Genomic DNA, 27,231 nt, shown 5'->3' on the forward strand with positions numbered 1-27,231 from the left:
TTCACAGCTCTTGCAGTAGGATCAGCTCGACCCCTGACCTCCATAAGCCCCAGTCACCTCCTACTTCCTGGTCGGGATCCTCTTTTGTCCTCACTGCTTTCCAGATGCTGGGGGCTTCCTTCCATTCCTCAAAAGTTCCTTAGCCCCTTTCCTCTTCCTGAGATGTTTCCCCCAGCCCACAACACCGGGAAGGCTCTCCTGGCTGGTGTGGGTCCATCTTCTGGTCTCAGTTCAAATGTTGCTTCCTCCAGGAGAGGAGGGTTCCACCTGAATTAGGGCACCTCTATTATACTCTCTTTGTCCCTATTGTTTTTTTAAAATTTTTTATTTCTTTTTTAATTTTTTTATAAACATATAATGTAATTTTATCCCCAGGGGTACAGGTCTGTGAATCGCCAGGTTTACATACTTCACAGCATTCACCATAGCACATACCCTCCCCAATGTCCATAACCTCACCCCCCTCTCCCAACCCTCCTCCCCCCAGCAAACCTCAGTTTGTTTTGTGAGATTAAGAGTCACTTATGGTTTGTCTCCCTCCTGATCCCATCTTGTTTCATTTATTCTTCTTCTACCCCCTAACCCCCCATGTTGCATCTCCACTTCATCATATCAGGGAGATCATATGATAGTTGTTTTTCTCCAGTTGACTTATTTCACTAAGCATGATACCCTCTAGTTTCATTCACGTCATCGCAAATGGCAAGATTTCATTTCTTTTGATGGCTGCATAGTATTCCATTGTGTATATATACCACATCTTCTTTATCCATTCATCTGTTGATGGACATCTAGGTTCTTTCCATGGTTTGGCTATTGTAGACATTGCTGCTATAAACATTCGGGTGCACGTGCCCCTTCAGATCACAAGATATGTTTGTATCTTTAGGGTAAATACCCAGTAGTGCAATTGCTGGGTCATAGGTACTTCTATTTTCAACATTTTGAGGAACCTCCATGCTGTTTTCCATAGTGGTTGCACCAGCTTGCATTCCCACCAACGGTTCTTGTCACAATTCACAAGCGTCTATTTGTTTGGGTATTTAATTCCTTAATGTCCCTCCCTCTCACTACGTTCTAAGTACTTGGTGAGGGTCTGGGGTTCTGTATATTTTGTTGAAATGCTATGTCCCTATTGTTTAGTATAAAGTTGCCCTACTGCCTCTAAGGTAGTAGGCACCAAATAAGTATCTGTTTTTGAATAAACAAATGAAGGAATGAATGTGTACGTCAGGAATAGGAAAAGGAACTCTTTTGAATACTTTCTTATGCCCGTGTACGTATGATGTATATTTCTATCTGGCATTTCTGTGGGATGGGTAGGTGGCAGGGAATTCCTTTGCCCAATCCCCACCTTGACCAGAAGCAATAGCAGTTGTTCTCAATTAGATTTTGTGCCCCTTCCACCTGATCTACAGATAACCTGAAGAGCCAGGCCCCCACGCCTGACCAGAGCTCCTGCCTGCTTCCTGGTTTCCGCGTCCTGAAGGACTTTCTGGGCCACCATGTGCATATTCCGGAAGTCTACCTCATTGTGTCCACCTTCTTCCTGCAGACGCCACTTACAGAGCTGACGGATGGGCCCAAAGTAGGTTCTTGGAGTGCCCCTGGGATGGAGTGACACACCTGCTTTTATGATCCCATGTGACCAAGACACTTCCCTAAGATTCTCTATCCCTGCCTCCATCCACGTCCTCCAACTCGTATAGTGTTTGACCCACTTCCTTGCCTCACACTGCTACCCCCTTGGCTAGTTCTTCAGATCCCCTGAGCTCCTGGGCCTCTGCCTCCAATCCTCCTTGCCACAGGTCTGGGTTTTAAGTCTTTCTCTTTCTGGGCATGGCTAGAGAAGTCACATGATGATGGGGGTGACAGGGGGAGGCGAATTGCTCCACCGCAGAATTAGAGCCTCGGTTTATGCATTTTAGTGTCAGCCATATGTGCTCCTAAGTCTTCTGCCCCAAAGCTGCCCTGTGCTCAGATAACTTACCTCACCGTGGGAGTGGAGGATCCCGGAGGGGCATTGCCTTGACACCTCACTTTCTACCACCTATTTATGCCATGACCCTCTTCATCACCTTCTCTCTGTTGTCACTGGCAAAGACTGATGGATTCCTTCCACCCCTTTCCTGAGTGGCTTCACCATCAGTTGACTTTTCTCCTGTATTTTCAGCACCTCCCTTTCTATGGACTCTTTCCTCATAGACCATAAATATGTGAACTGTGTCCCACCTAAAAGCAGAAGCTGCCCCCTTGATGCCCATTCTTGACCAACTGCTGTCTTACTTATCCTCCTCCTGTCCTTCTTTAGCCAAATTTCTCCAGAGAGGAGCCTACACTTACTAGGTATAGCTTTTCACCAAACAGCCCCTCACTCATTCATTTGCACCACATCCAAGGCTTCATGAGCTCCCCTGATGGATGGGGTTCCGATTCCACAGCTGGCATCAACACCCTTTGTAACTAGGGGCCTCACTTGTCTCTCCAACCCACTTTGTTCACCTGCCCACCCTTTGTGCTGTGAACCTCCTTAGTCGCCTCTCCAGTGAGACCAGCTGCTGTGTGCTTGCCGCCCCTGTGCCTTTAACAAGCTCTTACTCCCATGTCACCCACCTGGTAAGGGGGTGGACGGACTCTCAGCACAGATTCCGCCTCTTGCTCAGGTCCCTAGGCAGGGGGACTCATTCCCTCCTGTATGCCTTAGCACCTTCCCCTTAATGGCACTAACACAGTTATGTGACTTCTTCTCTCTTTAGCCTCTGAGCTCCTCAAGTGCAGATCCTACTTCTTACTCACCTTCCTGGGCGCCTGACAAATAGCAGATTTAGAAAATTGTTTCTCAGTCTCAACTGAGTTGAGTTCAACTGCCCTGAATTGAAATTGGGAGAGGGGTTAAATAGAAGGCTAGAAAATCCACCTCTCTTGACATCCTTATATTTGACCTATCTAAATCTTGATATATGCTAGTAGTATTAGAGATCACACTTCAAAATAAAGTTCTTAGTATGCTGTGCTAAGTTCACCGAAACCGTGTATTTCTGTTTCTCCAGGAACGTATCATAGGGAACAAACATCTCCTGAATGTCAGGACCCATGATAGATGTGTTACATATTTTTTTTAATATTTTATTTGTTTGACAGAGAGAAATCACAACTAGGCAGAGAGGCAGGCAGAGAGAGAGGAGGAAGCATGCTCCCCCGGAGCAGAGAGCCCGATGCGGGGCTCGATCCCAGGACCCTGGGATCATGACCTGAGCCGAAGGCAGAGGCTTTAACCCACTGAGCCACCCAGGCGCCCCAGATGTGTTACATATTTTATTTCACTTGATATTTATAACCATCCCATGGGGAAGAGGATGTAATTTTCATTTTACAGAGAAGGAAACTGAGTTGCCAAGAGGCTGCATAGCTTACATAAGCCCAGCTTTTAAAGAGGCAAAGTCAGATTGCCCTGCTGGCCAAGCCCCGTGTTCCCTCTGCTACACTCGGCACCTTCCCCAAAGCCTTTGAACTCCTCATATGTCCTCTGTAGTCTCACTTACAAAAATTCATGAAAGTTAATTGGGATCACAAACCAAATGGAAGAACTGAAGTCAAGGTGAATCACTGGTGGGTCTGGAGCATCTTCTCGGAGCCATGTACTTCCCTAATGACCGCCGAGCGGGCTGACGTTCTCCACATGGGCCAGCCACCTAGGCTGTCTGCACCGCTACTGTGCTGTTTGCCTTTCCCACTCAGGTGCCCTGGGAAACACGGTGTGCTGGCTGGAAAGCCGATCCGCTTGGTGTACCTCCACTGGCCTCTCTATAGCCCCTACCCCCTCTTTCAGGATAGCCTGGATGCTATGCTCCAGTGGCTCCTGCAGAAGCACCACAATGAAGAAGTCCTCCGAGCTGGGCTGTGCACGGAAGGTGCTCTGCTGCTCCTGGAAATGCTGAAAGCCACCATGAGCCAGGTGAGACCCATCCCCCGCCACATCTCATGAGGAGGTTCTGATGGGAAGACAAATCTGGAAGAGTCACCTTGACTTTTTCCAGCAGTTTCCCTTGCTGATAATTAACAAGTGTTATTCAGAATGCTTGGTAGAAGAGGCAAGGTGGGTTCCCCAGCCTAAATGTCCCCAGTAGAGTTTATGCACTCTTGCCAGAGAACATCTATTTTCCATTTGTTTACATATTTGAGTTTCTTCGCTGGGAGATTTAATGCCTTCAGTCAGGGGAACATTTCTGGGCAACTGCTTTAGGTCAGGAGCTTCAGGGGACTGGGAGGAGGTAGAAAGGGACCTCTTTCCTCAAGAAGCTCGCCTCTGCCATGACAAGTGGGCCTCACACATGGGTGAGCTGTGAGGTAGAAACCTGTTAGAAAAGACAGATGCCACCAACCACATACATGACATGGAGAGCCGTTAACTCAGGACTTCAGGGTCCTCGAGAGGTAGGTGGAGAGGTTATTTTTGACATGGAGGCAAGTGTGATGGGGTGAAGGCCCCCTGTGAGTGGGAGTAATTGTGAGCCAGATCAACAAGAATTTGCATGGGAGGCTGAAAACTTCTGACTTCATTCTGTAGACCCCAATGGTGACTGGAGGCTTGATTCTGTGTGGGGAAACTTTATTGCTTTGTTTACCTTTACAACTTTAACCAAAGAGGAAGATCGAAAGTAAAAATCACTTGAAACATACCCATGCGGAGATAACCACTGTGAACCTCAGGGGAATTTTCTTCCAGACACCTAGGATTGTACCGTAGCCTTACAGAAGGTTGGGCCACATAAACCCCTCTTGCCTTTTTGTCTCAACATGTTGTTGGGAATTATCTATATTTGTACATGGAAATTTATGTTGCTTTTCAGAATGTTCATTGTTATAAAAACTCTGTAAAGAACTTTAGTGAGCAGATATCCTTTCTCTGTAGTTTGATATTCTCCTTAGTGTGAATTCTGGGTTGTAAATAGTGGGTCAGTCAGTGACCTTCATGTGTTTTCTTTTGGATGCACTTTTCAGGAAGGTTGCATTAGACATTATACATACACGTCCCTACATCTAATGCACGTCCCATGATCCTGTATGGGAGTCCCCAGCGCAGTCCTCACAGCGCCAGCTATGAGGTCTTCACTTTTGACCCAGTGTAAGAGTCACATCTGTAATTCCCCAGATAATGATTTTATGTTTGACATGATAATGTAAATGCTTGGTCTTCTTCTTCTTATTATTATTATTTTACTCCTCTCAGCAGACTATACGTTTTCTTTGTTTTACCTGCTTTCATGTTTTTCAATTTTTTTGCTTTTTCAAAATAAACCTAACTACTTACAAAGGTAACAAACTCTTTATGCTGCAAACTGAAAATATGCATTTTTTTCAGGCACCCAACTCCAAAATTAATTGAACATTAGGTCTGTAATGGAACCATGAGTAAGTTTTCCAAAGAAGGAAAGTATACAGTTCACATGCTCTGACGAGGACTTAACAAAATGCAATGGATAACAATAATAAAAAACAAAAAGTCTAACCACATTAACAAAATATGAGTCAAGAGGTCTTTAAAACTGCAATCACATTAATTCTAGAAAGCAACAACAACAACAAAAAAATGAAGATGCCAAATATTAGAATCTTAGAACTAGACAGTAAAAAAAAATCAGGAGATATATCTGAAGTCGGTTCTTTAAATCAACCCACAAGTCCTCAGTTCCTTACATAGTCGGAAGGTGTGGGGTAAAGAGAGCATGAGTTGCACATACAAAGATGGGAGAAATAATCATACAGAAAATTAAATGAATTAAAAAAGACCATTTGTGCAAACTGAATAAAATATTACCCAAACAAGATCAAAGAGACATTTAAGAGCCTAAACAAGGCAATAATGAAAAAAAAAATGGAGCCCAAGAGTTTCATAAGAGCAACTTAAATAATATAAGAATTATGGATTTAACATCTTCTTCAATAAAAAGAAAGGAGAAGAGTTTCTTTTTCAGTAAAGCTGGCATAATACTGATAAAAAACCTGACAAACATAAAACAAAAAGAAAACTGCAGCCCACTATCATTTATAAATATGCACTCAAAATCATAAATAAAATATTTACAAACAGAATAAGGAAGTGCACTGAGAGTTTAACAGAGTGACTCAGTGAGCTCTTTGCAAAAATGCAAAAAATCTGTTGGTGCAATTCATCATAGGTATGTGGCTAAAAGAAAAAAAATCACCTAATTACATGTTAAAAGAGTATATCATAAAAATTAAATACATTCCTGTTTTTAAAAGGAGAAAAAAGTATGATCTCTACTTTCTTAGCATAATCACACGCACACACACACACACACACACACACACACACACACACATTACAGCCAGATTGCCTGGGTTCAATTCCTGGCTTTGTTGCTTATCTGTTGGGTAACCTTGGCAAGCTACCCAACCTCTCTGTGCCTCTGTCTTCCCATCTGTAAAATAGGTGTAAATGTAGAGAGTGGTTGTGAGGGGAGAAGAGGAATGTGTGTGAAGCCCTGTAACAATGCCTGCACATATTAACCCCTTCCCCCACTGGTGACCAGTATCCTGGGCTAACCCACAGACTTAGGTGTCTAAATTTAGGTGTCCTGCTGACTATCTCAGAAAGCCCTCGACTTCAGATCCTCTGGCTTCCCTGCAGTCGCCAGCCACATTCTCATGCTCGGCCTCTCATGAAGTGTGTCTTCAGCCCCCAGGAGGCTCTGGAGATGACACCTGGGAACGGACATTTCCTGCCAGCGTGCTGCATTTCCTTGGCTGTGTGCACAGCACCTACCCCCAGGATCCCGCCTGGCGAGCCCCAGAGTTCCTCCAGACGTTGGCTGCAGTCACCTTCCCTCTGGGGACCCACAAGGTAGGACATGTCACTGCCCTTCCCAGTGAGAGCAGGGGTGAGCGTTACCATGCTTCAAGACCAAAGGGTAACAGTTCTCCCTAGCCTCACCGCAAATTAAAATGCATTTTAAGGCAACTTGGCTGAAACATTAAGTAAACAACTTGGGTAATTTTCCTTTTCTTGGCTATGATGCAGCTTGAGTTGTCTTTCAGCTCTGAGATTCAGTAATTTTTTGAGTTGTCAGGAATCTCAGTAATGAGAAATTTACTGGCAGACCAAGTCCAGTTCTGTATGGAATATTCATGCTGCTAATGTGAACCAATAAATTCCATCCCAAGAAACCAGTGACCCATACCCCTGACAGGAGACACGGAATAGGAAGTGTCCTATCTTTGGGGATCACGCCTCTCATCCCGTTTGCAGGCCCTGACTCGGGACTCTTTGCAGTCAGAGGGTTTGCTGAGGCCCAGCTTAGAGCTAAACAAGCCAAGGTTGGGAGGGCAGAGGGCCGACTGGGTCCTGAGGACATGATGTGAGTGTGGGCCACAGGAAGGGAGGCCCAGCGGGCCAAGCGGGCTTGGTGGGCTGGGAGCATGTGGCTAGGGAGAACAGGTGAGGACGGTGGGAAGGGCAGATGAAGGAGAGGAAGGACAGACATCCCCTCAACACCCCTACCACAGTGCAGTAGGAAGCTGAGACCCCAGCAGGGAGGGTGAACTGGTGACACGTGTCTGCAAATCCATAACCACGGCTAAAGGAACATGTTAGAAGGCACGCAGTGCTACGTGGAAGGTTTGGAAGCTGTACTGTGCACAGTGTGGGCATGCATTATTTGTTCCGTAATTCTTGGCTAAACAACCAAATGGATAGAACCAATGTGTTCATTCAGCTCCTCTTTTCTAGAAGTGTGTTCATGGTGATAGCTCCCATATGCTGAACACCTGGAGGGACCTGAGCCTGGTGCTTTACCTGACCCTAGCAGCACCCTCGGCAAGTGGTTTCTGAAAGGGGGACAGTGAGATCCAGAGAGGCCAAGTGGGGCCGAGCAATTTCTGCTGCGTGTCGTGGGGGCCGTAAGACCCATCTCACAAAATGTTTGAGAGAAGGAAATAGGCCAGAGTTTATGTGATTCATGAGTGACAGAGCCAAGACTGAAACCTCACTCTCTCACCCCAAGGCCCCGTTCCTTTCCATCAGTCAGTTTAAAATAAAATTAAATGGCCAAATAAAATTCAAGTAATTGGTTTTAATGAAAAAACTAAACATAAAGACTAGAACATTTGCAAAAAGATAAAATGGTTTGTTGGGTTAATATGAACTAAAGGAACATACTGGAAAAGTAGGCATTAAAAAAAAAGATGCAGTAAAGAGCAAAGGAAATCACTGTGGGTTGCACTGGAGGGGTGGTGGGTGGGACAGAGTCCAGGCATCCCCGGGCCAGTCAGGGAGGAAGGACAGTCCTAGAGGCTGTCCCTCATCATCCCCCACACTAGGGCCTCTGGAGAGGACCAGGACCCTGAAGTCTGTGGCCTAACATCCTTAGTCCAGAGCCCCACCTTAACTCCTACACCTGCAGGCCAGGCTCGCCATCTGCTGAGCGGGGGTTCCAGCCGGCTGCCTGCCCGCAGCCCACACTCTGACCCAGGGCTCTTCTTCCTCACACTCCATGGTTCCTGCCTGGGGGCAGGCCTGGCCCAAAGTCACCTCCCCAGTGACTGCAGAGGAGCCAGACCCTGTCTTGAGACTCCTGGCTCCGGTTTCAAAACGCTTATCCCCACACCTCCTAGCCTTGTCCCAGCTCCAAGTCAGCTTCAAAAGGCCTTTGTTGCAAAGAATGCAAAGAAAACACGACAGGCCCTCTTCATGCAGAAGGCTGGTGGCCAAAAAGCTTCGATTTGCTGTAAATATATATGGCATCTTTCCAGTCAAGTCCACACGGAGCTAATTAATGTAGTCACCACCTCCCTCGGTGCCATTAAATTCATTTTATGGCTTAATTAAGAACGGCTGCATTAATTTTATGAATGAGCAAAGGGAGGTGCCGACAGATGAATGTGCATGGAAAGTTCATGGGCCAGAGTCAGGAACCCCTGGCCGCGTGTCCTTGGGTGTGTCATTTGGTCTCCCAGCATCCCCATGTCCTCCTGGATGTATCTGGGCTGACAACCCCTGCCTCATGGATCTCATATTTTTATAAACATAAAAATGAGAAAGTGAAGGCCAAGGTGCTCCTGGGACTTGGATGCCAGGCCTTGAGGAAGTCCTCCTGGTCTCAGCAGGTGGTCCTGTCTGTCAATGTCAGCAGGCCCAGGCAGGCAGTAAAGGTGAGGGCTCCCCCAGGAGGTGAGGACAGGCTGTCTTGCACACAGCCCATGAGGCCAGGCATCCCCATATACACTGCTTGTCGCTGACCACTGCAGGCCTCTCTTGCTCTGTGCTCAGCCTCTTTCCATGGCTCCCGCCTACCTCATGTTCAGAGAACACAGTGGGCCCCCTGATGAGCAGTGAAACTCTGGGCAAGTGGCCTTCTTCCTCAGAGCCTCGATTGCCTTCCATGTTAGTGGGCTTGATAAGAATTCCACCTGTGCACATCTCAGAGGTGGACACAAGAGTGCCCTGAGGCAGGCGGGCCACTCATGTTGGTGTTCTCTCATCTTGGAGGAGCCCATGACTCAGCCTGCCCAGAATGCCGGCAGCCCCGGGGCGGAAGCCGAAGGTGATGATGTTGCAGAGGGTCCACAGGCTCCTGCCAAGTCGCATCCCACGCGGAAGCAGCTGAGAGAGTTCATGCAGCGACTGCTGAGGGACTTCTTGCTGGCGGCCTCCAACCCCAAGCAGTGGCTGCCCCTGGAAGTGCTCCTGGAGGTGAGCTGGAAAGGGTGTTTTGGGGTTGTGTGTTGTGGGAGAAGCCTGGGAGGACATGGGCACCACAAGGCCGGGGGATTCCAAGGGAGACCTGGGAGCTGATCTCTCTGGAGAGCTCACCTCGGCCTGCAGATGTCAGCCAGCTGGGGGTTGAGAACGTCTCCTGGGACTGCCATGATGTGGTGGGAATGGCAGACCCTTGCACGGCAGGGAGCTCACCAAGCAGCATTTGGATAGATGGGCAAGGGCAGAGCTTAGCCAGGTCCCTAGAAGCAGAGCCTAAAGCTGGGATTTTATGGAAATTATCTGGGGGCTGTATTCTCAGAGGAAGCAGAAAAGAGCGGCAGAGGGGGACAGGGGAAAAGCAAGCTAAGAAATGGTCTCCTGTGGGTCCTCCACAACTTGCCTCCTCCACCCAGGAAGTGGGCTTCACCTCTCTGGTAAGGGGATTTCATCAGCTGAGGGCAATGCCCTGGGGAAGGGGCAGTTGTGAGCAGCGGACTGCCCACACTCCCGGCAGCTGTGGTATTAGCATACGGGGCACACAGGAAGGCTTGATGGCATGAGGTTGATGTGATGGCTGTGTGGCCACTCTCTTAGACCCCAATATGCTTCCAGGCTTCTCCACACAATGCCACCAGCCAACAGAAGCGAGACTTCCAGTCTGAGGTCCTGCTTTCCACCATGGAAATATTTCACATGCTGAATGGAGGCAATGTGCCCATGCTCAGAGGTGAGTAGGGGTAACCTTCTCCTTTATGACAGAGCTTCCGGCAACTGAACAGGAAAACCAGCCCCTGGCTCACAGGACTGCAGGGACCCTTGGGAGCCATTGAAGCTACCCTCTACCTGCAAGTCAATCCTTCCACAAATCCACAAAGAGAGCTCACCAATGCTGCCTAGAGGCTCTAAGGAAGGCATGGTGACCCTCTCCATGACACCCCTGCCATTACTGGGCCACTCAGAGACAGAAAGCCTCTAAACCCAAATCCACTCTCCTCTGGCTTCAGTAAGATTGGCCTCTTCCCTTGAGGGAAGTCAAGATGGCAGCTAGAATTTAACATTCTTCTGCTCAGCATCTTGTTCTCTGCCCCCAAGACTGGGCACAGCAAGGGTTTCTTCAACAGACGACCCTGGATGAAGATGATGCCATTGCCCCTAAGAAGTTGAGATTGAAGATGCCTTCAGAATACTTAGGTCTGGGGAGCCGTACCTTCCCCACAGAACAACACTAACGTCCTCTCTGTGGTTTCTGAGCCACGGAATCCTTAGTGACATGGTTCATCTTCCAGACTCTTCCTTGCCCCACAGCGTGGCAACCCTGACTTTTGGTCTTTCTTGGAGAGCATCTGCAGGGCAGGAAGGTAGCGCAGTGAAAAGCATTAAGCTGGTAGTCCCATTTCTGCTCTGGGCTCTATCACTAGACGGCTGTGTGACTCGGGGCAGGTGCCTGAAGTTGTGAGTGAGGATGGCGACTGTGGCTAGCTCAGAGGGCTCTCACAAGGATTAGCTGAGATCATCACACCCCGCTGTACACAGTGCCTGCCATGGTGGTGAGCACAGACCGATCAACTTTTTAGCTTTATCCTCTGCTCCCTGTAGCCACAGGGCCTTGGGTCACCATGACAGCCTCCCCATTTACCTTGGGCCTTAAGTTCTCCTCCATCCACCTTCCAGATGCATGGTGGAAAAAATGCTGCCCCTGGTTTGCCTTCTCCCCACTTGGTTTATGTCACTGACAAAATTGTTCAAGACTAACCTAACTTTGAAAAGCAAGTGTATTCACTGGGCACCTACTGTGTATAAGACCCCATTTTCCAGCAACAGAGTATACAGAAGGTTACACTGGGGTATACAGAAGTGAGTAAGCTGTGATTGGGTGCCACGAGGGACTTGGAGACTATTGTGGAGAGAAGGGGATTCAGATGCTAATGATTTCTCAGAAGTGGTCTATGTCCTCACCACGCCCTCCCCCACCCCCAGGCAGTAAAGAGCCTCAGCCAAATGCGGAAGCTGCCGCTGTTCCTTCACTTGCAAACATCTCCCACTTCACCCAGAAGCTGGTGGAGAAACTGTACAGTGGGATGTTCTCAGCAGACCCCAGACACATTCTTCTCTTCATCACAGACCGCATCGTGGTGGTAAGAATCCTGTGCTGGCCGTGGTGGGGGGAGGGGATCTCCTGCTGACCCACCAAGTGTCTGTATGACTTACTGTTGGCTGTCCTTCCTGGAAATCGAGTCTGAGAGGGGTGTGAGGAAGGAGGAGGACTTATCCGGCCCAGGTAGTACCTGGTGGATATTGCATGCCCTTCAGGGCTCTTACCTCAGGCTCCTTGAGAGCTGTCTCGGGAAGTGGGAACGGAACTCCCCATGCTGGCACCTGAGCTCTGTCCCCTCCTAGACTCCACACCCTCCACTTCAGGTTTTTATTGTGATTATTGGTTTAATCTTTGTTATTGTTACTCCCCATCAACAAAGGGTCAAAAATCTCCCTTATTTCCGAAAGGCCTATTTCATTTCATTCTTCGTATGACCTATGGGTCATATTTGGGCCTTCCTGCAGTTTTCATGAGTATTTTTTCCCAGCCCTGTTATTCCTGCATATGCTCTCCGTCTCTCCCAGATCAGTCTACATACACACCCACGCAAGCAAATGTGTGCCTGTAGATACACCTTCAGATGTAAGTTTGTGTGTACATGTGTGCACATTTTTTATTGTACATGTGTACACACACACAGAATCACACAATCTCCAAATTCTGGAGGGGAACCCTTTACTTTGTCCTCCTCTTCCATTCTAGAGACTTTTCCTGACAAGTGGCCATTCACTCATTCCTTGAACCCTCCCTGTCTGAGGAGCTCCTGCTGGTGTGAGGCGGTCCCAGCCAGTGGGGCACCTGTGACTGCTGGAAAGCTGAAATCTGCCTCCAGAAACTCCCACCAGTGGTTCTCGGCTCGCCTTCTGCAGCAGAACCCAGGGGAACCCCCTCCTTCCTCTTCACACCTCCTAGAGCGGTAGCATGAGTGTCCCCAGAATATTTCTGTCTTTGGAGTCACCTGCAGACCCCAGGACAGGGCCTTGGCATAGTTCCTAGGGTGATAGTCAGATTGTATTCAGATGCTCCCTCTAGAATAGCCCCAAGATGGGAGAAATATGCCTTGTTGGCTCTGAGGGGATTAGGATCAGATTCTTGCGAAGTTGCGTTGAGAAATGAAAGTAGCCACAGAGCTCCGGTCTTGGTTCGGACCGTGATGACAGAACCATGGACTGGGTGGTTAGCCAACAAACATTCTTTCTCATGGTTCTAGAAGCTGAGGAGTCCAAGGTCAAGATGCCCACAGATCTGGTGTCTGGGGAGGGCTCTCTTCCTGGTTTGCAGATGGCTATCTCCTCACTGTGTCCTCATGTGATGGAGAGAGAGGGGACACAAGCTCTTTATTGTCTCTTCCCATAAGGCCACTCATCCCACCATGGGGGCTCCATCCTCATGACTACTTACCTCCCAGAGACCTGTCTCCAAGTGCCATCACCGTGGGAAGCTAGATTTTCAACATAGGTGTTTCAGGGGGGAACATTCAGCCCACAGCAGCTCTCCAGTGGTCAAAGCAAATACTCAGAGCTAACATCAAAGAATGGGTACCCCCTGGGGCTGATGTGCCTTCAGGGGGATGCCAGGCCAGACTCTGCTCTGCACATATCCCTCATCCTTCTCTCCTTCTCGCTGCCTTTGACTCTCACAGATCTTAAGTTCAGGTGGATAGTTGTGACCTATCTGAGCAGCAAGACAGGATGATGATTAAAAACATGAATCCCAATTTCCAGCATATTTAAATAAAACTTAAATTCATAGGCATAAACACATTCATTATCTATGCAATTCTAAGAGAGCGATCTATGACTAACATGATCTTCTGAATAGAGAAACATTTTGCACATAATTTTTGGCTATGGATTCTTTTAAAAAATTGTAAATGTATTTTTATTGAGATATAATTGAGCTATAACATTGTATAATTTTAAGTTGATACATTTATAGATTGCAACAGGATAACCATCACAGTGTTTGTTAATACCCCTATCAAATCACATAATTATCATTTGTTTTTCGTGGTGGGAACAATTAAGATCTAGTCTCTTAGCACCTTCATTTATTCATTTCTATTTATTTATTTATTTTTCTTAGCACCTTTAAAGTTTATAGGACAGTATTATTGTCTATAATCGCTATGCTGTGCATTAGATCTCCAGGACTTTTGTTGTCTATTAGATACAATGAAGCCAAATAGATGGGTGGACACACCAGTATTAAGGGTACGAATCAGGACCATCTGCCTCCCCCTCTTAGTTTCTCATGTACAGAAATTTGTTGGCCTCTCGTACTTTAGATGATATGCTGGCTAAGAACATGACTCGAGTGTCTGGTGTGGGTTTGACCTTTGCTGACCACTGAAGCTCTCTGACCCTCAGTCGCCTTATCCCTTAAGTGGGATAATCTTAGGGCTTACTTCATGATGTTATGATGTTTAAATGTGGCAATGCATGTAAATCAATGCAAAAATACATAGGATAACTGGAATATTGTAAACACTCTACACATAACTACTATTAATAGTTAATAATATATTAAAAAATTAGACACTGTTAATAGTGTGATCTTATATTTTGAGTATCAGCCACATTATCAGCATTTTAGAAATTTCTGGTTCATGTCTATTTTTATAATATGAGGGTGGTCAACTTTTAATTTCTTTTCTTTTTTTAAATTTTAAATTTTAAATTTTAAATTTTTTTAAAAAATCCTCTTCTGCACAAGTGTTTGATGAATCCAGCTATGCGAATTTACTTTAGTGATCATTCACTTAAATAGAAGCTCAAAGGTAGAGGAAAGTTGTCCTACTTGAATTTTAGATCACATCACTTTTTGAAATACAGAACAGAATCTAAGATTGTGTCATTTTCATAGTTAACTGGGTCCATATCTAAAACTCGCAAAGTGTTCATAAGCATACGTGTGTGTGTGTGTGTTTATTTTATGGCACAGGTCATCGAGAATGCCTCTTCTCAAAGGGATGCTGTCATCAGTGCCTTATACAGCAGTTTAAACAAAGTCATTCTGTACTGCCTGTCCAAGCCGCAGCAATCCCTCTCCGAGTGCCTCAGTCTTCTCAGCATCTTGGGCTTCCTACAGGAACACTGGGACATTATCCTTGCTACCTATAACTCCAACGTCAGCTTCCTCCTGTGTCTCATGCATTGCTTTTTGCTGCTCAGTGAGAGAAGGTAAGAGCTGCCTGCTTCTTTCCTTGCCTGCTAGTGGTCCATGCAGAAAAGCAAGCTTCAAATGGACACTTGATTGGGGTCAACACGAATGATATATATATTCTTTGTTTATCTGGTTGTCCAAATTATGTGCAGTGTTTGACAGTACAGTAGATTGTCCTCAAATCTGTCCATGTAACTGAGCCACTGGAATCGTCAGGAATAATAATTTACCCCATTTCCATAATTCTCAGGTTGTAAGATAGCTTATTGATTTCATTTTAGGGGCAGAAAGCTCCAACACTGAATATATAATTGATTTTATGATGCAGCCCGATTTCAGAAATATTAACATTTGATAAATGTAATCTTACACTGGGAAAATTTGTAATAAATTGTATCATGCAAGCCAGACATGATTTTCTACCTACACACTATTTGTGATATAAAATGATATCCATAAGCAAATTTATATAAGAAATACTAATAAAAAGAAACTGAATTAAGTTTACCTTTTAAAAGATTTTATTTATTTGTATGAGAGGGAGAGAGCATGAGCTGTGAGGGAGGAGCAGAAGGAGAGAGATAAGCGAGATAAGCAGACTCTGCACTGAGCATGGAGCCGGACACAGGGCTCCATCCTACGCCCCTGAGATCACGACCTGAGCTGAAACCAAGAGTTGGATGCTTACCCATCTAAGCCACCCAGACACTCCCTGAATTAAGTTTATTTAAATCATTTTCTGAAATCCCAAATTCTGAAAATATGTTAGATTTCTCTGTGTATAGGTACTTTCCTCTTTTTCTCTGTGAATATTCTCTATCACCAGTAAGCACCATACTGCTTACAAATGTGATCTTATTAATAGAGCTGTGTTGAGCATAGAGGAAAGGAGACCTATGCGATATACTTTGCTCTTGTCTTATTGTTGTTGCTATTGTTGTTGTTTAATCCCAGTACACATTCTGTTTTATTACTTGAAAAAAATTCCAAAAATCTGGTCAAACTGACTATTGAATGTTAGGAAACTCAACTTGATTTGTCTTAAAACTCTCTGGCAATCACCAGAAAACACTTCTAGCCCAGAGGAGGCCCTTGCCATGTTATTTGTTTGATATAAAAGAATTCCTTTTTGCTGGGTTAAAGTGGGAGGTTCCGCTCTCTTGCCTGTGTTTTAAGAAGTAATCCTACCTGGGGCACCTGGGTGGCTCAGTGAGTTAAAGCCTCTGCCTTCAGCTCAGGTCATGATCTCAGGGTCCTGGCATCAAGCCCCGCATTGGGCTCTCTGCTCAGCAGGGAGCCTGCTTCCTTCACTCTTCCTCCACTCTCTGCCTGCCTTTCTGCCTACTTCTGATCTCTGTTTGTGAAATAAATAAATAAAATCTTAAAAAAAAAAAAGTAAGCCTACCCATGTTGGAAGCATAGGTGAGAACAGAGGAATGCCAGTGTATGTGTATGCTTGAATTTCCAACTTCCTCAGATCCCTCTGTTCAACTAAATGGTCTCCAAATCCAAAAGGACTTTATTCTAGGAAGTTCAAGAATGGACTTTCTCATATGGTGGTATATTTTCATTTCCTTGTTTGTCATTTTTGGTTCAATCCACAAACTTGTACTGAGTGGATGTTCTGCTTAGTTGACTGAAGGGGCCCAGAGAAGAAGGCACGTGGATTAGGAGCCCCACAGCACACAGTTCATGAGGAACTTAGGATGCAAAGCACTGTGCCTCCACTTAGAACCAACTACATGATGGTCAGGAAAAATGGAGATGTGGGCCTTGTTCAAAAATTACTAAGATTTTGGGGCACCTGGGTGGCTCAGTGGTTAAGCCTCTGCCTTAAGGTGGCTCAGGTCATGATCTCAGGGTCCTGAATCAGGTTCGCTGCTCAGCAGGGAGCCTGCGCCACCCCCCCCCCCCCCGCCCGCCTCTCTGCCTACTTGTGATCTCTGTCTGTCAAATAAATAAGTAAAATATTTTAAAAAGATTACTAAGATTTCAAGACAGTGGCAGCAGAGCCCAAGCACAGAACATTTTTAAATGTGGACCCTGTGAAACTGTACAGGTCACAGGCCCATGAAGCTGGCCTGGCCCCTCCCAGGTGGGATGAGATCAGTGCCAAGCAAAGGCAGAGTTCAATATTTTGGGAGTCTACAAAAACAAATGACCAGTTCTAATGGTTGGGCAGCCAGGAGAAATTTCAGGAAATCTGCTGGGAGTATGGATTAGATTTATTAAGACTGGAATTTTTTAAAAAAAGAGTTTTTCCTATTTTTAATTGTATATTATCTGTCACGGAAGTTGTCATGAGGTGTTTGCTTAAACTCAAATAGATAAGTTTTTCCAGTTGATATGTACTAAGTTTGAGGGGTGATTATTTGTAATAGAGAACAATGGAATGATCTCAAGGAAAATGGAGTGAAAAATCTCTTATCTCCTAGTTATCCAGAAGGATTTGGATTGGAAACCAAGCCTAGAATGACTCCTTATCATCAAGTGTTTCTTTCTCCAAATGAAGAAGGGAGAGAAAAAGGAGAGGAAGACTTACCAAGTTTGAGTGATGGTACCTTATATTTGTTTTTTGTTTTTGGGAGAGTGGTTGGGTAGTGGTAAATTCTGGGTTGCATTCTTCAACTCTGTGGGACTTGGTCTATAAAATTCTAGGGGGCTTTAACCATAAGGTGATTTCACTTCTCAGGAGGTCTCTTGAATTTTCCTTCAGACTGCTGGATAAGGGAACTGGAATGTCATCTCACCTCATTTATACTAGCTCTTTCTTAACTTTCTTTTCTAGAAAATGGGAACAGAGTAAATACATTCCTTATTTCTGTGAGATTTTTGGCTTGATGGAGTTTATTTTTAATCTTTCGAACATCAAATCAAGTTAAAGGGATTGGAAATTAAAAAAAAAATTGAAGCTAGGTCCATGTGTTTAGGAATTGCTCTCTTTTGGCCACATAGGTGCCCAAAGCCAGTGCTTAAAACTTTGAGTTTAAAGTGTACTATGACACAGTGTTAATTATAACATGAACACTCATATTTGGGTTTTGGCTGGTAAAGTGAATGGAGCAATGTTCATCCTCCTAGAGTGAGCAAAATGGTCTATAGAGGAGTGACTCAGTGGTGTAAGACCCAATGGCATTTAGGCATTTAGGGTCCTATAATTATGGGGCACAGCAGGTAGAACTGGCCTGATGGATATTTGGGCAAATCCAGGGCATTGAGATTGGTAGGTGGTAGGAAGCATGATTCAGTGTCAGGAAAGAGGACTGGCTTGGGTCTTGGGTCCCTAGCCATGGTTTTGAGCTTGGTGTCCATTCCTCTGAGGTGCTAACATAAAAGGTGTGTTAGACACAGCTGTTGGGGAGGTGGCGTTTGGTTAGCTAGAGCTTACTCAAGTAGTTTTCTATTTGGCATCTAATGGAATTGGGGGTAGGAGAAAGAGAATCTTTGTGTCCATTAATCATGTTTCCCAGCTCTGAACATCTGAAGCCGGCAGGACTTGGTGGTGGGCAGTTAGGGGTGGGGGAAAGGCCAGCTCACTTGGATATTGGCAGCATTGTCTACAAACTGACTGCTTTCTGGCTGGAGCTTCGCAAGCTTGAGTGATATTCAGGAAAGATGCAATAAAAACAGCCATGATATACCCTTGCTGGGAGAGGCACCAAGGCCATCCTGACTATGTGATGTGTTCTCTCTGTTAGTCCAGCACAACATCCAAAAGATTGTGCGAAGCCTGTGGCAGCAGCTCGTGGCACAGAGGCGGCAGGAGCTGGAGGACACCTGCAAGATTGATCTTTCTGTGAAACCTGGAGAGAGTGAAGTGAAGATTGAAGAGATTACCCCACTCTGGGAGGAGACGATGCTCAAGGCCTGGCAGCATTACTTAGGTCTCTGTCCATTTGGCTCCAGGGTACAGAAGTGCTGGATCTCACAGATGCAGACTTCCCTGAGTTCCACTTAGGGCCTAGAGCCTTTTCCAGCTACGTCTTCTCTGTCATCCCTTTGGTGGGTGGGATGGACATCACTGAGACCTCCTGAAACTTTGCTCACAAAGAATGAATGCTGCTTTGCATCCTGGGTGAAAGCAAGGCCAGATATGTAAGCAGGTTCTAGTAATCTCTTAGAGAAAGTGGATGCCATGTCAGAGCTCTAGCCTAGAACCCTAGAACCCTAGAACCCTAGAGCTTAGGGTTCTAGGTCTTGCCCTGATACTCACCTACCAGCTTTGAAACCTTGTACTAAGTCATGGAGTGACCTGGAGCCTCAGGTTCCTCATGTTCCAAGTGAAAGTTTTCATCCCAAAAATATTAATGATCCTTGAATTCTTTCAGTGACTCAACATTTTCTCCTTCATATGAGTTAATACAGTTATAGGAATGTTGTTTTAATTTTTAAATTTTTTAAAAAATTTTATTTTTAAATAATCTCTACACCCAGTGTGGGTTTAAACTTACAACCCTGAGATCAAGAGTTGCACGCCCTACTGGCTGAGCCAGCCAGCCCACCCACCTGGAATTTTGTTTTTAAAGTGGTCATCACTCTTAAATTATAGCTCATGTACTTGTTTTAAGTCTTCCAGCATCACAAAATTCACAGTGATTCAAGAATTAGTTATTTCCATGTGTATCATCCCACACTGCCCAGCGATATAGAACTTTTATTACATTGGCTTTCCAAAGTAGCACTGGAAAATATGTATGTATGTACATGCCTATGTATAATTTGAGGTCAAAATGTCAGATTCCATTTCAGAGAAAAGTTTAATGGAAAAGGACATCTGTCCCCATACACATGCAGTGAATTAAGTGGTGAGATGGACCTCAGTGCTTGCTTACAAATGGCTCTTTTTTGCCAACAATCATGCATTGAAAATTCTGTACATTTGACCATCTATTTTTTTCCCCAAAGATTTTATTTATTTATTTAACAGACAGAGATCACAAGTAGGCGGAGAGGCAGGCAGAGAGAGAGAGAGAGAGAGAGGAGGAAGCAGACTCCCCGCTGAGCAGAGAGCCCAATGAGGACTCGATCCCATGACACTGGGACCATGACCCAAGCCAAAGGCAGAGGCTTTATTTAACCCACTGAGCCACCCAGGCACCCTGACCATCTATGTTTTTTGTTTTTTTTTTTTAAAGATTTTATTTATTTATTTGACAGAGATCACAAGTAGGCAGAGAGGCAGGCAGAGAGAGAGGAGGAAGCAGGCTCCCCACGGAGCAGAGAGCCTGATGCGGGGCTCGATCCCAGGACCCTGAGATCATGACCTGAGCCGAAGGCAGCGGCTTAATCCACTGAGCCACCCAGGCGCCCCCTGACCATCTATGTTTTAAATGCATAATCTTATTTACTCTTCATGACACCAGAATGAGGTTAGATGCTCCTATTGCCAGTTTACAGGATGAGAACACAGGAACTTCTGCTTAATTATCCACATCTCAATTTGAGTCAGTGGAACTAGGAGTCTATTCTGGGTCTGGTGACCCTGAAACCCACACTATATGGCTTAGAAGATGGCATTGTGCGCTTGTAGCCTGGGCTGCTGTCCTTATTGGAGGTGGCTCCCTGGGCTTGTGTCCCTGTCTGGCCCTTAAAAAGCCAAGCCAGTTGTAGAAATTGTGTATGCTCTTCCCTCAACTCTACTTCTAACACTTTTTGCTTCTCTGTTCCTAGCATCTGAGAAGAAGTTGCTGACCAGTCGCTCGAGCATGGGACACCACAGCAAAGTGTCTTCATGGAGTGGTAGCTTATCTTCGGCCATGAGGCTGGTGCCCGGGCGGCAGGCCAAGGAACCTGAGTGCAAGACAGAGGTGAGCTCAGACCCCTCGCCTTAGAGAAGCATCACACATTTGTTCCAAACCCCATGAGGGATGTCTTTGCTCTCTGTTGCTTGTGGACATGATCCAATTCCATATTCTTCTGAGCATATAAGGTAATGCATGTGACTTTCCAGTTGATATGACATCTAGGGGAGCCAGATTTTAGGCTGGCTTTAACTTGAAGCACATATAGGCTCCTCTTGAGCTCCAAGAGCAGGTAGGTGTTCCTTGTAATGTTAAAACCCAAACCAGTTCTTGTTCCTATACTTCCTACACAAGTCAGGTGTGTTCAGAGAGCCCTAGCTCACAGCTCAGCAGGAGCTGATTGGGTGGGCTCTGCAAAACGAGGACCATCTCACGGGTGGTGTGGCTGTGCTGAGCCCCAGAAGCTGGAGCATCTCCATCTGTTCCCCAGCACTTGCTCCTGAGTAGTAGGGGTCCAGCCCTTCTTTCTCTGGCTTCACTCTGGAACTTCTGTTCCTTGACCAAATCAGCTCTCACCCCGGGGGTCAATTCAGTTTGGCTGGCAGCCAGGGAAGGGACTGCAGGGATGCTGGGCATGGGTGTGCCTTGCATGGGGACCCTTGCATGCTATTGACGTGCCTCTTGCCAGTCTTCCACCCCCTCCCAGGTCACTGTCATTGGCATGACTCGGTTGTCTCTGAGTTCTGGGGAGATTGGTTGAGAAATGGTTTATGTGAAAGACACTGGAATAGCTTACAGTGTTTGAAGCCCCTGTAGGTCCACAAATGGTTTACAACAGTTTGCTCTGGGCTCACACTGAGAGATCTGGAAGTAAAAATATTTTAAATTGGCTCTGTCTTAAAGACAGGCTGCTGAAGATACTGTCTTCTTTGTCAGTTGAGGTCTCCGTTCATTCATTCATTTGCTCAAGAAATACTTATTAAGTGTTTACTTCGTACTCTTCTGTAAGCCCTGAGGTTACAGAAGAGAGAAAATCTGACATATTCTCTGCTTTCTTGGAGATGCATTTTAGGGGGTGAAGATAGACAATAAATAGATAAATAATTTGTAAATATGGAGGATGCTAATTGCAATGAGAAAAAATGGAACAGGGTAGCTGGGAGAAGGTGACTACTTACATGAAGGTGGTTGGAAGCCCTCTCTGGAAGGGGGGCATAGGAGCAAAAAAATAAGGCAAAGACTCTGGAAAGAGTGGTTAGGCAGGGAGGACCCTCAGACAAAGGCGCTGACACAGGCATGAGCTGGGGTGTTCTAAGGCAGCAAAGAACAGTGTGGTTGGACTGAAGTGGGGAGAGGGCAATCCCAGGGGAAGTTCCCCCAGCCGTCACCAGCAGGAAGGCCTGTGCTTTTCCAGAGCAGCTGGCAAACACCAGCACTTCTGATGCAGTTACATTTCTTGGCACAGTCGTCTGGGCACTCAGAAGCTCGGAGAGGTGACTGTGGCCAGGCTATTATATAACTACACACACTTAGCCCCATAAAATTCTGCAAAACACATGAGCGCATGCACACACGTACGTCCACACACCCCTCTCCCTGCTTCTGCCTTTCCATTGGAACCTCGTCTGTCTTCGATCTGATTTAGTCATCCTGTCTTCATTGTATTATCTTGTGGACTCTTTAAAGATAAATTTCTTTTGAGACAAAGTAGACTTATGTTTTAATTTTTAAAAAATGAACTGTGCCTTTGCTTTGGAGAATCCTGTACCAGTAACTCAGTCTGGGTCGGGCACAGTGCTTGGTACAGAGGAGGCTCTTAAAATAAGTGTGTGGCACTGTACGGAGCGAGGGAATAAAATGCTTTCCATCTTTTGGTTGGGATGAAACTCAGCAGCCTTCCCATCCCGCACCCATCACTCATCCTCGCGAGATGCCTTTGTTGCTAGCAGGAGGCACAACTTCTCAGGTACATCTGTAGACTGTGATGTCATAGGAGAAGAGCATCAACTATTTGCCCTGGGGTCTGTTTAATTATTTTTAAAAATTAATTTTGATTATTACAGCTGATTACACCTCAGTGAGCAATGTAATTGATATTTTCTAATGTATCCCAAGGAACATTTTGTACAACACGCTTTTTGTTGTTGAAGGTTAAAGACTCCGTTATTGGTTTTTGCCTAAATATGCCCACATCATTAGTCCCTCCAGTGAGAAGGTCGCCATCTGGAAAAAGCAGCATGGAGACATTATTCAGGCACAAGTGCATGAAATTGGTGTTTCTGCATCTTCTGTCTCTCTTCTGGAAAGAAGAGGCTTGTAATTAAAGGAGTTGGTTTTGGAGGAAACATTATTCATTTGGTGTTATTCCTTATCATGTCAGCGGCTGACAGCTCTTCAGCACTGATAAATTGTTCCTTGGAGTGAGACACACGATGTACCATTTCTAATGCCGCTTACCTATCTTTGTTTTCAGTAGAAAATGTTTTCCTCTTGGCAGGTGAGCTGAACTTGGGGGCGAGGCTGGTATGATGGAGGGTATTTCTTCCTTTCCTTCTCCTGACCCCATCACAGGCCCCTCTGGGATCAGATGGTGAGGCTGTGGCCTCTCCTGGGGTGAATGACAGCTGTGGGGGTCGGCCTGTTGGGCAGAGCTAGGGACCTTGGGCTCCTTTGAGGCCACCACAGGCCAAAGATGGTGTCCTGGAAGCTTCTTCTTCATGTCCACTTTAGAGCAGCTCAGAGTGTGCACCCCAGCTGGCCGTTCCTCCTCCCAGCATTACGCGCCACTTGCCAAGTCAGTTTTAGACTTTTTTGTTTAACAATAAGTTGAAAAAACGTCAACAACTCGTGAGGGTTTCTTCGCTCTGACAGACGCACCATGTATGTTGTTAACATTATGGGGAAGCAGGTAAGGGGTTGACAGAACTCTCTGGACTACCGTTGTAACTTTCCTGTAAATGCAGAATTATTCCAAAATATTTTTCTTTTTTAAGAGCATTAGCTTTTTTTTTTTTTTTTTTTTTAAAGAAAGAGCATTAGCAAATAGGACATAGACAGATAGGACACGAGAGGCTGGGTGGGAAGGGGCCGTGAGGATGAGTCTGTGCGAGGCCTGTGAGCAGGGGGGTGATTGAGGTCATGGCAGGATGCAGGGAGGATGCATGGCTTAAGCAGTGGGGGAGCAGTACGTGTCCGTTTCTAGGGGTAGGATTGGAGGTTAGAGCCCCTGAGGGAGGGGCCAGACTGGCTGCTGTGACATCATTTAGTTGGGAGATAATGGAGGCTGCAGGGGCAGGAGTTAGAGCAGTGGAAATCAAAGAAGACACACAAGAGAATTCTGTTGAACCAAGGCTGGGATGAGCAAAAGAAGGCAGCTGCCACAGGCAGAGGCCCTGACCTCATTGTAATCAGACAGTGAGGAGAAAGGACACTGGGCTGTGGCAGGTGTGGCAGGTGCGTGTTTCACATGGTTCTGTTGGATCTGCAGAGCATGGGAAGAACAAGGGTTTCTTGAGGAAGAGGGTTGAAAGTTCAGGGTCACTTCTAGCCTGTAAAAGCCTGTAAAAGTTCAGGGCCACTTCTAGTCTGGGTGAGCACAGCTGCCTGACCTGTGTCTGGTTCAGCAAACATGAGCTGGATTTCGCCCCACTTTCCTCCTGGGTCAGTGGTACATGTGTGCACAGCTGTTCCATACGGGGGCCAGGTGGGCCCCACCTGAGGAGGGAGACACATACTGCTGCCTCCAAACAAAGCTGAGAGCCTTATGGAGGAGTCAGACCTTCTGGAGCAGGGCCAGCCCCAGTGTCCATGTTTCTGTGGCTTTTGGAGTTAGCTGAGCAATCTTCCAGTTGCTGGCTTCAAAGTGGGAATGGCCCAAGTAGGGAAGAGAATTAATAGAATTAATTAGAATTGAAAGAAGGGATGAGAAAGCATCACAGCCAGAGGACACCAAAGCGAGACACATTTGCTCCAAGGTCCCCCTAGTCTCTTATAGCTGCCCTATGGATGAGCCCTCTGCACCCACCTGGTACACTAGGGCCTAAGTAAGACCGTCTGTGCCCACACATGGGAACCTTGATCTCAGAGACCAGACACCTGCGTGGTCAGGGTGACCACAGTCATGCCATTGGCTGCTTCCCTAAATGTGTGCCTAGGCTTGCCATCCCAGCTCCAGTTCCAGAGCAGCCTGCCCCTTGTAGAGGAGGAGATGCTGGTTGATGCCAGCAACTGAGAGACAGTTGAATGAAGGGCAGCCCTGGCTTGGGTCCCTGGCAAGGGAAATGACATTTTTGACCCTCTGACTCTGAGCACTTTACCCATTATCTCTTTTTAAAATCATTGTGAAAAAATCTCAAACATATACCGCAGCAGAGAAAATAATAAGATGAATCCCCATGTATCTATCCATCACTTCCCATCCACAATGTTCATCTCATGGCCAATCTTGTCTCTGTCTCTATCACTACCCACTTTCCCCTGCTGCACGGAATAATTTTGAAGCAACATCCCAGACATCATATCATCTTATGCATAACTGTTCCTGTACACTTATTTTCTCTTTAAAGAAATCACAAAACCCAAATAAAAATTGCAGAAAGGGAAGCAAGTGTGCAGAATGGGAAGGCTTTAGCCGTCACTGGGGGAGTGATCAAGCAGTTCCTGGGCTTGCTTTCTGGCATGTTTGTATTCATCTCCTGCTGCTGTGTGATTTTGGTCTTGCTGAGGCTGAAGGCACAATGAGCCTCAGAGAACTCAGTGCCCTGTTTCTGGAAGGAGGGGAGGGACTGATGAGGACACAATGCTTTTGAGTTTGGTGCTTCAGTGCTTCCGAGTTCAGGGGATGCATGGGATTTACCATGGAAGCCTCAGCTGTCACTCACCTGGGGAAAAGGCTCATGGGGCAGGAGAGCCCCAGGGCTAAGAAGAGATTTTTGAAAATAGAAAGAAAATGAGCTTTTCAAAATTTATTTTTATTTTTATTTTTTCAGTGTTCCAAGATTCATTGTTTATGCACCACACCCAGTGCTCCATGCAATACGTGCCCTCCTTAATACCCACCACCAGGCTCACTTAACCCCATACCTCCCTCCCCTCCAAAACCCTCAGTTTGTTTGTCAGAGTCCACAGTCTCTCATGCTTCATCTTCCCCTCTGATTTTCCCTGATTCATTTATCCTTTCCTTCTAATGTCCTCCATGCTATTCTTTATGCTCCACAAGTAAGTGAAACCAAGAGATAACTGACACTCTCGGCTTGACTTATTTCACTGAGCATAATCTCCTCCAGTCCCCTCCATGTTGATACAAAAGTTGGGTATTCATCCTTTCTGATGGAGGCATAATACCCCATTGTACATATGGACCATATCTTCTTTATCCATTCGTCTAATGAAGGGCATCTTGGCTCTTTCCACAGTTTGGCAATTGTGGCTGTTACTGCTATGAATATTGGGGTACAGATGGCCCTTCTTTTCACTACATCTGCATCTTTGGGATAAATACCCAGTAGTGCAATTGCAGGGTCATAAGGAAGCTCTATTTTTTTTTTAAAAGATTTTATTTATTTATTTGACAGACAGAGATCACAAGTAGGCAGAGAGGCAGGCAGAGAGAGAGGGGGAAGCAGGCTCCCTGCCGAGCAGAGAGCCCGACGCGGGGCTCGATCCCAGGACCCTGAGACCATGACCCGAGCCGAAGGCAGAGGCCCAACCCACTGAGCCACCCAGGCGCCCCAGGAAGCTCTATTTTTAATTTCTTAAGGAATCTTCACACCGTTTTCCAAAGTGGCTTCACCAACTTGCATTCCTACTGTTCCCCTTTCTCCACATCCTCTCCAACACATGTTGTTTACTGTCTTAGTTTTGGCCATGGTGTCAGGTGGCATCTCAATGTGGTTTTGATTTGAATCTCCCTGATGGCTAATGATGATGAACATTTTGTCATGTGCCTGTTAGTCATTTGTATGTCTTTGGAAAAGTGGCCACATGAACAAAGCCTGAACAAGCATGTGGGCTTTGACACGAAGGGAAGTCAGTGGTGGAGTAGCAGGTAACACCCGAGGAAGTCCAAATGCAGCTGTGAAAGAGAAGACAGAGTTCCCAGAGCCTGGCTACTGTAAGAGTTTCAGTCAGAAATCTGTAAGAAATTTTAAAAATCTGAAATTCAGAAGGTTTAATGTGGACAGTTTTTACTTAAACTTGTCGTAAATTCAACATGGTATTTGTGGGCAAGAGAGAAAGGATTTTCCCAGGAGATGAATGTGCATTTAAGAGAGATGTATGGAGGCAGGTGGCCTAAACCTGGGGGGAAATTAAGACACATGAGGAATTCTACAGTTTGGCCAGAGGAGCGATCCTCATAGTATGTTCTCACTGGCATGGCCAAAGGGCAGGGAGACAGCCTCTGTCAGCAAATCAAGAGAGGAGCTGGAGGGACAACACCACTGGAAATCATAGGAAAGAGAAGAGTGATTCAGAAAAACCTAAAATCAAGCACTTGGTAAGAAATCACAATG

At 46.0% G+C, this 27,231-nt stretch overlaps 1 protein-coding gene across 3 annotated transcripts in view; it reads left to right on the forward strand.

Moving 5' to 3' along the window:
* WDFY4 (WDFY family member 4) overlaps positions 1-27,231 on the forward strand; it is a 271,420-nt gene that overhangs the window by 114,117 nt on the left and 130,072 nt on the right. For all 3 annotated transcript variants that reach the window (XM_046027423.1, XM_046027426.1, XM_046027425.1), the window contains exons 30-39: positions 1,419-1,588; positions 3,830-3,955; positions 6,701-6,865; positions 9,509-9,712; positions 10,331-10,445; positions 11,696-11,853; positions 14,757-14,995; positions 17,414-17,535; positions 18,677-18,862; positions 20,649-20,785. In XM_046027423.1, coding sequence (XP_045883379.1) covers positions 1,419-1,588; positions 3,830-3,955; positions 6,701-6,865; positions 9,509-9,712; positions 10,331-10,445; positions 11,696-11,853; positions 14,757-14,995; positions 17,414-17,535; positions 18,677-18,862; positions 20,649-20,785 — 1,622 coding nt within the window. The remainder of the gene's footprint in view (positions 1-1,418; positions 1,589-3,829; positions 3,956-6,700; positions 6,866-9,508; positions 9,713-10,330; positions 10,446-11,695; positions 11,854-14,756; positions 14,996-17,413; positions 17,536-18,676; positions 18,863-20,648; positions 20,786-27,231) is intronic.

Source organism: Meles meles, chromosome 13 (assembly GCF_922984935.1).
Source record: "Meles meles chromosome 13, mMelMel3.1 paternal haplotype, whole genome shotgun sequence".
Lineage (NCBI taxonomy): Eukaryota > Metazoa > Chordata > Mammalia > Carnivora > Mustelidae > Meles > Meles meles.